This window comes from Argiope bruennichi, chromosome X1 (assembly GCF_947563725.1).
Source record: "Argiope bruennichi chromosome X1, qqArgBrue1.1, whole genome shotgun sequence".
In the NCBI taxonomy this organism is placed as follows: Eukaryota; Metazoa; Arthropoda; class Arachnida; order Araneae; family Araneidae; genus Argiope; species Argiope bruennichi.
Genome location: NC_079162.1, coordinates 43,275,910 through 43,290,344, shown reverse-complemented (window position 1 = coordinate 43,290,344; position 14,435 = coordinate 43,275,910). Strand labels below are relative to the sequence as shown.

The window sequence follows — 14,435 nt, the reverse complement described above, 5'->3', positions numbered from 1 at the left end:
AAATAAACTTGCAGAACGCCACTGCAATAAGAACAAAATATTGAAGATATTCTCTATGTTTGGATATGTATTTTCAATTTTGATATCCTTCGAAGACTAAAACCCAATCCTCTCTCCTTCTAATTGGAGTATTTAATTCTTTTGTTATTGGTATTATTATATCTGTGTTGGAAAAGAAAAAGAAAAAAAAATCTGCAGCTTCTGAGTACATGACGTTTTTTACTGAAAGGTTTTCCCCCCATTAAAACTTACATCCTTGACTGGGACTAATTTCATCAAGGCCAAGTTGTAGCACTGGCTTATGCCCGATACGACAGAATCTGTCGCATGGACTAAGAACCGATACTGAGTCAAGTGACATTTCTATATAAATGCCATAAAATTAAAAAATTCCGACTCATTGCAAATTTCTTTGTTTTGAAATGCACCTGGAAAACTGGAAATATTCTTCTGTTTATTTTCCAATCAAATTTAGGTTTATTAAAAAACTCAGAAACATATAGGCTATTTAGAAATTGTGCAATGCTTTTCCCAAGAAGTTAGGTGCAATATGCTTTATATTAAGATGACATATTAATATGTATGCTACAAAAAGTTTATTCTTTCGTTATTCATTCCTTTTCTCAGAAATTTTTTGCATTAGTTATCAGTTACTTATATATGGAAAAGGAAGAAGTCTTAGTCGTTATAAAAATTATGTTTATTATACTTCTCATTAGTAATATTTATATTTTAAGAATAATTTTTTAAGCCTTGTCTTCTTCATTCTTAATTTAAAAAAAAATTTAACTATGATTTTGTCAAAAACAGAGAGCTTGAGATTCTATAAGAGCATGAGAGTCTGACAGAAATACAAATAGTAAATTAGAATTTTAGTCACATTTATTATATATTTTTGCTTTCAATGAAAGTCTAAGAATTTTTGATGACGTTGCCCGTAATTTCTTTATAATATTGTGTTATTTTTTATTACAAAATTTTTTCGTATTTTAACTACACTAATAGAGAAGTATTTAAAGTTTTTTTTAATATTTTCTTCTTTTTAATCTTTAATATATTTCATAATTCAGGGTTACAAATATTATAGAATCTAAAAATTAATAGTTCCCAAATTAATATCTAGATGGCGCTTCCCTCTATGAAACATTTTTTTTTTTTGGCAAATCAATATATTAAATAATAATTAAAAGCTATGAAATCATTCAAATATTATATGATCATAGAGAAGCAATAACTGGGCAAAAACTGAAAACTCTAGTACAGGAAGAAGAAAGAAGACTGAAAAACGATTACAAAATTCCATCCTCAGAAGCAAGAAACATGCGAATATAAATAAAAGCGTTTAAAAAATTCCGAATCAGGATTGAAAGAAAAAGCGAGGGAAGTACAATTTTGTTAATTACGGCAATTTGTTGGTATGCTATCATTTGTATTCTTCTTAGGAAGTTAATCTATACTTATAATAAAGTTCAATGTGTGTGTGTGTGTGTGTGTGTGTGTGTGTGTGTGTGTGTGTGTGTGTGTGTGTGTGTGTGTGTTGGCGCTCTACAGGTCAGGTCATTTGACATACAGCTATCAAATTTGGTACATGTATACCTTAGAGGTCGGGAATGTGCACCTGGGGTCCCCTTTTTTGAAATTTTAATTAGAATTTTAATTATTAGTTAAAAACTAACTTTCCCGCCAAAAAAATCTTCCATTTTTCCCCACCGCCAACTTTCAGTTATTTTTTTCTCCCAACAGAATTGAGGCTAGGGTTAACATTTTTCAGCGGATTATTTCAAACGATTCTGTTTATTTTCTTAGTGTTTTATGCATTTAAAATTAAACATTGTTAATTAATCCATGTTTCACATTCATTCTGAAGTACTTTTGAATTAAAATAATACAGAATAAAGGAAATTAAAAATGTATAATCTGCATAGCGTTACCCCAACTGGCGTAGAAAAATTCACGCACTTGCGTTAACGTAACTGGCGAAGAAAATTCACGCATGCGCATTGTTTTCTGACTGTTGACATGGCAACCAAAGGATGATTTAAATTATTTTTAGGTTAGTTGCATGCTTTTTTAAGTAAATTGTATTTATGTTAGTTATATATTTTTTGTATATGCTTATAGTTTTAAGTACATCGTTTTTTAAGTAGTTTTTTTTAACTTATTTTCAATGATTTAAATTATTTTTAGGTTAATTGGATGCTTTTGTAATTAAATTGTATTTATGTTAGTTATATACTTTTTTGTATATGCTTATAGTTTTAAGTACATCGTTTTTTAAGTATTTTTTTAAACCTGTTTTCGACCGATTATTTTAAACGATTCATTTTATTTTTTTAGTGTTTCATGCATTTAAAATTAAACATTGTTAATGAATCGATCTGTTCATGATGAATCTGAGAAATTTTTGTTGACAAATTCTTGAGATATTACATAAATTAAGAAAGATATTCTTTAGTGCCCATAAAGTCTAAACGCTCAGTGACTCTATTATCAGTAATCATAGTATTAAAAAAATGCTTTGTTTCAGTAAAAAATATTATTATATTAATTGCAGATTAATCATTTACACTTTAATTTAAAGCATAATTTCTACGAGGGGTAACAGAAAATTAGAGAGATACATATCAGGCTATGACTGAAGGCCTTTATAATATTATGAGTGAATTATATGACTATCAAAATTTGAAGTTTTAAAATATTTTGCCGAAGATTCTATTAAAGTTGGAATTGCGTAAAATATTTAATGGTACGACCGGAGTTTAACCTCCTGCTTAGAGAAATTTTTAAAAATCGCCAACAACGACCTTGCGAAATGTTCAAAAGCAAAGGAGCAGATGTTCAATTATAGTGCATATTAAAGATTGCCAGCTTTGGAGCGTTATCGCAATTTGGCGAAGAAGGGGGTTAAACTCCGGTTCAACCTATTTAATTATTAAAATTTAAACGAACATTAAGATTGGCAAACCGGCTGGTCGCCAAAGGCGGCTAGTATATCAATAAAATTAACGGGGCTTCGAATATAAATAACGGATTTCACCGGAGATTTGTCGTGGTTCGAATCCTCTCACTAGCGTGGTGTGACAGTTTATGGAGGAAGATCAATTTCATTTAAAACCATCATCTAATTGTGATGTGAAATTAAAAGTCCACCTTAAAATACAGTGGCGTAATTAAAGTGATACAGGATAGCAAATACCCTGGATGTCATTGCCAGTGGGCGTAAAATCGAGGAATAAATTAGCTGCATTTAAGAAAAGAAAATTATTTTCTTTTAAACTCTTATTCCTAAGGTTCTTGAAAATTAAAATGTTTTTTTTCCATTCATTTTAGCATCAAGATATATTCAAATTATCTTGAAATTATCAGAATATGAATCATTATATAATTCCCCTAAGCAAACTTCATCTCTGACATTGACAAGCGCGTCATTAACAGTTAAAAATACTTTTAATAAATACAGAAATACCCCAATAAAATAAACAAAGGTATTGTTTGATTTAGCAAGATTTTTCTAGTTCTATAATTGGAGTGTAAGGAAAAAAGTCAACATCGGATTTCATGTAAAAAAAGCCAATTAAGGTATATTTTTATTCACCTGATCTTCCCGTCAGTCAACAAAAAAGTAATTAGTGCTTTGAAAAACTAATAGATTGCTTAAAAATTCTCTTAACTAAACAATCGAAAGTACTGAAAATAAATGTCGGTAAAAACAAAAGTGCTAAGCTCAAGAATCATTAGCAATAAAAACTCGGATGTGATGTAAGATCGCATGTGCAAATTAACGCGCTATTATCCGGATATGGATATTTTTATCGCTTTTTAAAATTGCATAAATTGGAAAAACGATCACACCTTTTGGTCGTCTTTTACAAAACCTTCAGAGCTGCGTTTAACAACGAATTCTTCGTGGAAATTCAGCTGTCTTATAAACTAGCTCAGTTTGAGAATTTTTCATAGCGAAAAAGGTAAGCTTTATTAAATACATTTTTTAACTACTGTCGAGTATTTAACAGGGGTTAAATAATCGAGCAAATTCTCTTCAATTATAGTAACGTTTTTCCCGTCTCTCTATGACGAGTTCCCGCGTTTTCCGACGGGCCAGGTTGACCGTTCTGTTAATTTGTCATTTCATGTAGATGTGGCCAACTGCCTGTCGGCATAAATAAAAGCCAAGCGCCAGATTCTAGGCAATAGTTTTAATTACATAAATTTACATTATGTACATGGGTTAATTGAAGTGAAATGTACAGCTTTGGTAATTTAAGAAATATTTTCTTAACCATCAACAAACACAAGCCAACTGGACATGGCTTCCTCTCCTGTCTCTCTCCTCGCTTCTTTTACACCCCGTCCCTCTCATGTCCCTCCGGTTAATGCTCTTTGGAGGCGACTTTGGAACCCGGGATGCAAAATTTGGCAGAATATCGCCATGTGGAGTGAGAGAATCATGGTCGATCCTTATTATTATATACGGTCAATAAAAAGTATAAATTTCATAAAAATTTGAAATATTTTTCAATATTGAAACTGAAACCGAATTCTTTCTTTTATTTTTAAAAATTGCAGCTTTCTAATTTCGTTGTCATTATTTAATGCTTTTAATTTTTCATTTAATTTCTTTTTTATTCAGTATAAAAAGTAAGGGAATTAATCAATATCCTATACTTATTTTTCTTTATATTTTCTATTACTGTGTCATCGATTATCGAATTAATTTCATGGATATAATTCAATGAAAAAAAAAAAGATCCGAATTCTCGAAACATATTTCCTTTCTGATAAAACATGTCGAAGGTTGCTATGAAATCTTACTTCAATATTAAAGCAAAAAGAATTCAGATTAAAAAATCGGTTTAAATTTTCCCTTACCAATCCTGACCCAAATTTAACGAAAAAATGTTGTTAATTATCTTTAAAAATATGCCTTCCTTCAGTTCCGAGTGTTTCCATATTTTGAAATTGAAATCAAAGAGTTATCTCCAATGCTTTATTAAAAATATTTGCGAAATTCTGGTTTGTGATAAACGTCTCTTTCTTTATATTTCAGTTTCTGGCATTAAAATTAATACCTTTCTATTTGTAAAATTCCTTAAGTATGAGTCATTTCATTAGATTTTTTTTTTTTGAGGAAGGACATTGGTTTTTCCTTTGTAAATAATACCTGAAGGGTTATTTGGCAATTGGTTTTGATGATATTTAATATCGATCATCGAAAAATAAAACAAAATCCAAGCAGATTACAAAAACTGAACATCATAACATGAGCTTTTATTATAAATGAAATAAAACGTTGACATTCTAGGTTAGTATGTATATGTTATAGTACTTAAACTTAAATATTTATGTATAAAAATGTATATAAAAAATTAAAATTACAACTAGTTCACGCAATAAATTGATTGTATTGACTAAACAATTTTTACAGTTATAAAAATTGTAAACAATTTTAATTTTATTATTTAATTTATTCAATGCTTGTAGCAATTGCGACAAAAAGAACACCAAGAAATAAGTTAGAAAATAAAAAAACCATGCTGCATTAAAATGCATTACTGCTTGAACTAAATTTTGATGCATAAACAAAATGAAAACGTACTAATTTTTTAGCAGCTAACGGTTTAGGCTCTAATATTTAACTGTTGAAGAATTGCTAGACAGAATGGTTAGACTTTCTAAAATTATGAAATTTAACTAAGATTACTTATTATTTTATTCAAGAATTAATTTCATTTAAATTCCAATTATTGCATATTATTTAGCGAATTATAGAATATTTTGCTGAAATTGGGCTTTTTCAGCACAAGAGCTATTTTTTGACTATAATTCAGTGAGCTAAAATGCAAAATTGCTTCAAGAAAAAGTAAAGCATCATAAATGTGTAAAAATTATTGTAAAAACATTTTTTGTTAAAACTGAACAATGCTTCCATGACAGAATAAAATAATTAAGAAAATAATATAATAATTATAAATAATTATATTTTCTAATTGAGTTACTTCGTTATCTGAGATATAATGAATCTTTTTCAAAAGAAGAAAAACGATTTAGATATTTGACAAACTAAATGATTAGAATTTTTATAAATGAAAATTGATCTTATTGAAATATATTTAGAAATGTTTCTTTTTAAATTATTAAAATTGGAGGGAAGAAGGATTGCGCATTAATTGAATTTTTTAAGATGAATTTTTAAAATATTATGATGATATAAAAATTAAGCATTTAAGAAAAGAGGAGGGAGGGACGCTGTTTTATCTACGTACACCTCTGCTAAAATATTCTTCATACAGTTTCAAAATAGGACTTTTGAGCTCTAATAATTTAAAACTGAAAAAAGGCTTAACTAATTCGTATATAAAATATATCGTCACTTAAAAAGTAACTCCACATATATCAATATTTCAAATTTCACAAGGGAAAGAAAGACTTAATTTTTCACAACCAGAAATGAATAAGGCAGATTTTTTTCACATATGATTATAAACATGATACAATACATGATGATCAATTTGGGGGGGGGATCCACCGTGTTTGTTATTGCTTGCAAAAAATTCAGTTTTTCCCCCCTTCATATAAAGTTTGAAAAATTGCAATAGGTATCGTTATTTATAGATTGACGATACGGTCTTGCAGAAATGTTGCAATGATGTTGACCTCGATGCAATTGATTTTTAATTTTTAGTCTTAAACTATACCATAATTTCATTACAACGACTTTCTTCTGAAAACAATAACAATTATTGCATAATTATTATTCCACAGCGAAAGTTCTTGTCATAAGATTATTTTTGTGCAGTTTAACTAATAACTAATTCATTTGTAATTAATTCAATAAATTGTAAAGGAAAGGAATGAATACTGGTAGATTAATCACTTTTCATATGCATATATATTTGTTAATAAGCCTGATGCCATTCTGATGAAGTTTATTACAATAAATTAGCCAAAAAAATTTCTCATTTTCTGATTATCACCGAAATATTTCAGCTCATTACAACAAGCTTAAAAATATTAGGCTGATTGGAAAGCGCTGGATGATTTTCCATTTACATGACGCATTCTAAAATGATGATACTCATTACAACGAACGACATTTCTTGATTAGCCTGAGTCATTAATATCAGGATTTTTCTAATTTATAATCACAGTTCTTTAGGAGAATGCGATTAATGTAATCGCAGGCCATCATACATATTTAAGCTTAAAAATCCAGCTATAAATGGTAATCCTACTGTCAATGATTCAATGTCATTTGGTACACTGCTTTATCAAGACTGGAGATAAATTCCTCTACAAGTATAACCTTATGCCACGACTTAATGGTATTTATACAGATCAAGCCCCATAACTTCCCGGTGCTATTACATACAGTAGTATATAGTATTGCATATAGTAGTAAGTAGTATAGTATTACATATAGTAGTAAGAAACTGTTACCTTGTTAATACGTAATTTTTAGGATAATTTTAGTAGAAAATAACTAGCCAGTGATTTATATGCAAATCATTATTCTTCACTTTTCTAATAATGCATCATGATCCGATCATTTTTTTCTCCGCTTCACATAGCTTAGCCCATCGAAATAACTCATCACAAAGAAAAGACATACAAATAACAAAATGTTTGTGAGATGGATTTCTCAGCAAGTCTCTCTTCATCTGATTGTGCTATCGGAAACACTTTTCAAAGAATGATTGATTCTGGTTCTCCTTATCTGCACGTTTTAGTTCTTTGAAGCATTAACAGCTTCCTTATGGCACTTAAGAGAAATAAATCTTTCTGATTAGATGCAACTTAAATATCGTAAAATCTATGGATCGTACATATTTTCCAATTTCGTTAAAAAAAAAAAAACATTCCCATGGGAATAAAATGAGGTAGGAAATTTAATGTTGCACTTTTAACATGAAAAATATAAATGTATATTCTGTTATCTTAACTATTTTATTCTTCTGTTATCTTAACTATTTTATTCTCATTCTGAAATGGAATAAGACTTTTGAATCAAATATCATCAACTGTTCAATCAAATTGTTAAATTTGTTTCTGTTCATTTACGTTAATTTTGATGTTTTTATTTGTATAAAGATTAAAGAAATTAACTCATGTACCATGCTTTTTTTAAACATTTTTGCTATGATGGTCTATGGCCATTTCTAACTGCTTTGAATGTTTCAGTCTAAGAATAAAACTTAAACATATTACGAAAAAGTATATCAAGTCAAACAGATCAATGAAATTTTTCTCTTGTTTTGTGAGTAAATGAAAGTGCAAGCAATATATCCTATAACAACATAGATCTCAATTTCACACCTTTAATGAATGCAGGATTCTTATACAGAATAAAAAATGTTTCCATCTCACATGAATTAAACTAATGCTTTAAATCATAGCTGCATATGAGCAGATATAGATATTGCTCAAGTAAAGAGAAAAATTTCAGAAAAATAAACTAAAATAAAATCTGAATAATGATAAACTGTATACAGTTTCCTCTTAATAGTTTGGAATATTGTCAAATGATATAGCTTAATTATTTAAGCATTAAACCGGTAGCAATATTTTTGAATGAAAGTTATAAAAATTACTTTATAAATATTGAAAATATGAAGCAATGTATTAAAAATATTATTAATATTGCGATATTATTAACAACTAATGTTTTTATTTAAAAATCATTTTAAATAACAAATAAAATGATTTCATATCATTTCTGAATGAATATCTTTATATTTTATTACAACCCTACCATGTGTTTAAAAACAGAATTTTAAAATCTCTTATCAATGAGAGAAAAATGATTTTCTTTCATTCTTTTCCTTTTTTGTAAATATTTGATTTTAGAAAATAGTATTTTTATATGGAAAGATTATGGTTTCAAAACATGCATAGACATGCATTAAAGGTGTTATTATTATTATTATTTCGTTGTTTACTGAACTAACTTTCACTGTTATTATTTATTTATTTATTACTTTTCACAGGTTCTATTCTTGTTTCCACAGAAAGTGAAGAATTAGTGCTGCATCGCTTGTTCTCTACAATTCTTCTTTTTCACTTAAAACAGGTGACTTCTGAAAATCACGTTTTGAATTCCTTGTGCATTAAATGCATTGAAATTTCATTTTCATGCCAAATTTTCCTTACAGTTTGCATTTATCTGCTTAATATAAAAGTATTACATAGATAGATTTAAGAAATCAATTATACTTCAAAACTTTAAAATGGCTATTCATATTACTTTCTTGCCATCGCTTCAGTATCTGGCTCTTGCAAAGATCGCCATAACTGTGTATAACAATCCTCGTATTAGTTTGTTGGTGGATGAATTAGAAGAACTAGAGGAAATGTGCCAAGATATCACATGCTATACTCATCGGCACCGAGTACAAGAAAAATGGCTCATAATACAGGAAAAAGTAGTAAACCGATTGCGCAGGTATCTTCCTTTTTCAATGCGCAAGAAAGTGGCAGGCTGTCTTCGTTCTATACATTCAGAGGTGAAAAAATGGAAAGAAGATCATTACGAAATTCTATCGGATGACGTCAACTATAAAAACTTTCTATGTTGGAAATCAGAAGGAACAATTAATAGACCGTTGACTGCCAAGGAACTAATTCGAAACAAATCTTTGGAAGCAAAAAAATTATTTGTAGTAGCATGCACATATTTTTTAATTTCCGATGTCATCATTTTGTGGAATAAAATTAGTGTGGCTTCTTTAAAAGATTTATACCACGGAAATACAAATTTAGTTATACGATTTTGGATTGAACGTATGATTGATGACAGTAGAATATCATGGATATGGAATACATCGGATCAGCAACAGGTCACTTCTAAACTTCGTCCGTTGTTTATTAAACCTGACGATAGCTATCGAATCCGATTAAGCTCTTTCTTCCACATGTTAACAACAAGTGATAGGCGAGGATATTTTCTTATCAAGGAATGGACAGATAAATTACATCATGATGACTTACGCTTTTGTTTCAACCAAATGACGGAAAATGAACAAAAAGAAATTTTATACTTGTGCCCCCTACTTGTGCTTGAATTTCATCTAGAATGGCCATTACAAAGCATATTCATAAAGATGGTTAATCACATGAACCCTCATGTACGTGATTTCACTTTTGGATATGGTGCAACTTATATTCTTAGTGCTAAAATTAAACAAGGCTGGAAGGACGCCGATTATGTAAAAATTCTTAGAAAATATTGGCATCGGTGTTCTAATGAGTTAAAAGAATATTCAAAGGGCACAGTCCTTTTTGAAACTCTGATGATTACGTTGAATTATAACAAATCTTACCCTTTTTCTCTTGAGCAATTATTGGAGAGTTATTTTCCATTCTGCACAAAAGTTCACTAGTTTTTATTTGATTCTTACAATATAGAACATATTGCCCCATTTTTCATTTAAGCTATTATTTTACAGTTTTCAAGCAATAATTCTTAGTAAATATATTCTCGTCAAAATTCATTTTAACTCTTTATTTACAGTTAATTTATTCTTATTTAAAATCATTTAGAAATATTTTATAAGTTCAATGTGAATCTTTTAGTGTTTTAAGATTAAATAATATTGAATGAAAATAATGAATAGGTAAAATAATTTCTTAAATAATATTTTCAGAATAATTTCAATTCAAGAATTATGTATTTTCAACACACCCTTGTTTTCTGGATAGTTGTTTTGGCATTTTTTTTATTAAATTAGGACTCATAAATGTTTTTTACCCCGAATTTTCATGATATTTGAGCTATTTTAGCTACTTTAAGCAGACAACTTCATAATAACGATGGAAATATCTTGATATTTATAAACTCCCCTTTTTTCTGAAAATACATACGTAAGCTAAATCAGTTTAGTATATAATCTTGACTTAAATCGTTTCATTCAAAATTTGCAGAGCAAATATATTTACTTGAATTTGCTTTTATTTAAAATTTCATTTTTCTTATTTATATTCTATTTTTGGGATAGAGATAATGAGTGAAAAAAAGTTTGTCTATCTACAAAGAAGTATCAAGGTTTATATATTCACACAATCTTTTTTCATAATATTAAGATTATATTTATAACGAAATACTTTATTTATTGCATACTATCAATTCCTTATTTTGATATAATGAGTTGAAAAATTATTAAAATCAGATTTTCTTAAAAATGTGCAATGTTTCAAAAGTGTTTAAGGGAATGCATTATTATAGAAAGTATCGTATATTTTTACAAATAAAGATATAAATATTTGTTCATAATGAAATTGAAAAGAAAAGAAAAAGAGAAAGAAAAAAATATTTATTTTGATAAACGCTTAAAATGTAAATATAAATAATTAGTGAGTAATAATTTCTTATAAGCACTGTAGGAAGGATGTAGTTAATACTCTAAGTGTAAGCTATTCATTATCATTAATTAGAAATATGAAGAGCAACAAGAACAAAGAACTTCTGCACAAAAATTAAATCTGTGCAGTAAACAGAAAAAGAATTGTTATTTTTAGCTTTATAACATGCAAGAGATCAAAAGGAAAAATATCGTGATATTTCAAACAGTAAAAATCCCCAAGAATAGCATCTCTGTTTGGGGAGGTTGTTCTCGATATGAGCATATAATGTTGTTTGCAACTAAATCAAATTGGAAATATCATATATGAGAAAAAAAATCTTCATTATTTTTTCTATTATTTTAAAATAGCATAGCATATTCTCTTTTCAAGTTTCGAAAAATTCTCTTTTTTCTAGTTTTAAAAAATGCAGTTAAAAAGTTTTCTTTACTATTTTAATTCTTTTTTACAATTGTTTGGATTTACAATTTATTCCTACTTAAAAAAATATTAAATTAATTTACATTCAATTTTTCATAGTACTTAATTAATGAGAATATTGCATTTTTCTAAGTATAAAGATTTTCATCTTTGCTGTCAATATTATTATCTATCCTTTTTCCAAAAAGTGTGATTTTAATATCTAATCTCTAAAAAATACGTTGCAGTATTCAAACATCAAATAAAGTTCTATATGAGTTATTTCTATATGAATTTTTTATTGCTTCTATATGAATATTTCTATTTTTGAACGCGGAATTACGAAACGATTGGAATGTGGAATATTGACATTACAATTTGTGTCCTTGAAAAATTTTTGATCCATCAAAAAAAAAAGAAAAGAGAATGGAAAAATTCCGGATTTATTTATTGTACAAATCATTTCGGAGAGTGAAACCAGTAAACTACTAAGAAGAAGGTGGAATTATTTGTATGCCCAAAAAGCATTCCTTTTTATCATATGTTTGTATATAAGTACTCAATAATGGAGACGATCCGTGAGGAAATTCATTTTCATTCCTCTAGCGCGACTCTTATTCAACTATAACTGCAACACTAACAACAACTAAAAAAAAAAGAAGCTTGTTCAGATATAAAGCTTAATTAACTGTGACCATGTTAGTTTGTTTAAATCCTTCTTTCAGCGAAAACGGAGAAGTGGCGTGTTGTTTTTCAGAAATCAAAATCAAAGTATTAGATTAAAGGTCGTGCATTATTAGAATTTTGTGCAAAGCAGAAACTTTAAAAAAAGTTTAAGTATAATTACATAAGTCTATTAGGTCATGTATTATCAATATCTTTCCCCTGAAAGGATTAAGGGCTTCGAAAATTATAAGGTAGGTTTTGAATTAGCTTTGTCAAATAAGGAGAATTTTTAGATATTTTCGGATATTTTGCTTGTCTTTTTTTCATATTTAAAAAAAAATATCTTTTTATTTTATCCCTCAGTTTTAGAAATCTGTGCTGTTTTGAATTTTATTTAGATCTACTTTAAGCAGGATGTTTGAAATATTGAAATTGCATGGGGTTTTGTTAAGAGGCGTGAGAAAATTAAACGTGCAACAAGTTTAGAAATCAGCAGATAATAATTAACTCGAGGAAATTTTTAAAAATATTGAGTTTTGTCATATATATACATGTTTCAATATTATATTAGATATTTAATTGATTTCATAACCAGATGTCGCAATATATTAAAATCAAGTATTAAATGTTAGAAACTATTTAAAATTTGATAGTAGAATTAGATTCTTTTATTAATATTGCAAGAAGAATCTTCTTTATTTTAAAAGAACAATCAACTCGCCTTTATTTTTAATTAATTTTTTTATATTTGTAATTTATTTTGTCACTACTGAGAGCAAAAAATAATTTAAAATGAAAGGAATTTTTTATTTTCTTTGTACGTGCGATTATTCTATTCACTCAAAGAAACAATGAATTAAAAATTTGTTAAGTATGAATGATCTTTATGCTAACTGTTTAGGTGAGGAATTGACCTGCATATGGGTTCTATTGTGAGATATGAATAATAAAATATAACTGTAATGTTTTATATGTAAAAATTCTTTGCAATTTTAGACAATTTGATTGAAAATGTTCAGTCATTTAATTAATATTATTAATGTTTTGAGAAGGCATGTTATTTTATTTCATCTCATTGTTTTGAAAAGAAGCATGCTGGTGTATTTAATATCTCATTTTTACATGTATGTTCTGTATTCTTTTAATTGAGAAAAAATCAGTTGTGAATTAAAGCATTGTCAAAAAAGTTGAATTTGGGACTTATTTTCTAACGGATGCATGCAACTTTGCATGAAAAATATTTTTTTGTTATTATAAGTATTTAATTTTTTCAGATGTATAAAATGTAATCAATAAAATTTTTCAGTGAACATATGTTTATGTTGATCTGTTTGAATATTATTTTATTTTAATGTTTTCAATTTAAATATTAATACAATTACTACAGATTCAAAATTAGATTTCATTTTGAAATTCTCTTGAGACTTTTTTTACTGCAAAAAGAAATTCTGCTATTTTATTTTTAGACATATATTTGGGTGACATCATACATTTATTTAAGTGTTAAGCACAATAAATATTGCAGATCAGGTATTCAGTTGTTTACTATTTTAGAATTTGAACAGTCAAGAAATACAAATGAAACATTCTATGAATCTAAGGCTTTATAGTTTAAATATGTTTTATAAGAACAGATAAATCCAGAATATTATAAATTATATGTGCAAAAACAAATTTGATTACCTAAGTACAGTAAAGAAACTAACAAGCTTGATTGTCTGTACAATATTATTTTTAGATAAACTAACATGTGTTACATTTTTCTGAATGGTAAAAATATTACTGTCATTGGAATATTTTATTAGCTATCAAGGTTGATTCTCCTCCATGTGAGATTTAATAACTGCAGTGATAAATTGTATATAATTTCTAAATTCTCAACATTCACATTTTGATAATGATTTCTACATTAATAGAATAGTACTGCCTTTGTAGTTGTCATTTACCAGCAATTGGTGCTGCGTTTCAAGGTCGTTCTCATTTATGAATTAAAAGCTTTAAAGAAACATTGCTTA

The 14,435-nt window shown here is 27.7% G+C and overlaps 1 protein-coding gene across 1 annotated transcript in view; it reads left to right on the top strand.

Annotated features, from left to right (window-relative positions):
* The first annotated feature begins 12,475 nt into the window (after positions 1 to 12,475).
* LOC129958560 (ethanolaminephosphotransferase 1-like) overlaps positions 12,476 to 14,435 on the top strand; it is a 54,203-nt gene continuing 52,243 nt past the window's right edge. Inside the window, exon 1 of the mRNA XM_056071105.1 lies at positions 12,476 to 12,671. Coding sequence (XP_055927080.1) covers positions 12,618 to 12,671 — 54 coding nt within the window. The 5' untranslated portion in view covers positions 12,476 to 12,617. The remainder of the gene's footprint in view (positions 12,672 to 14,435) is intronic.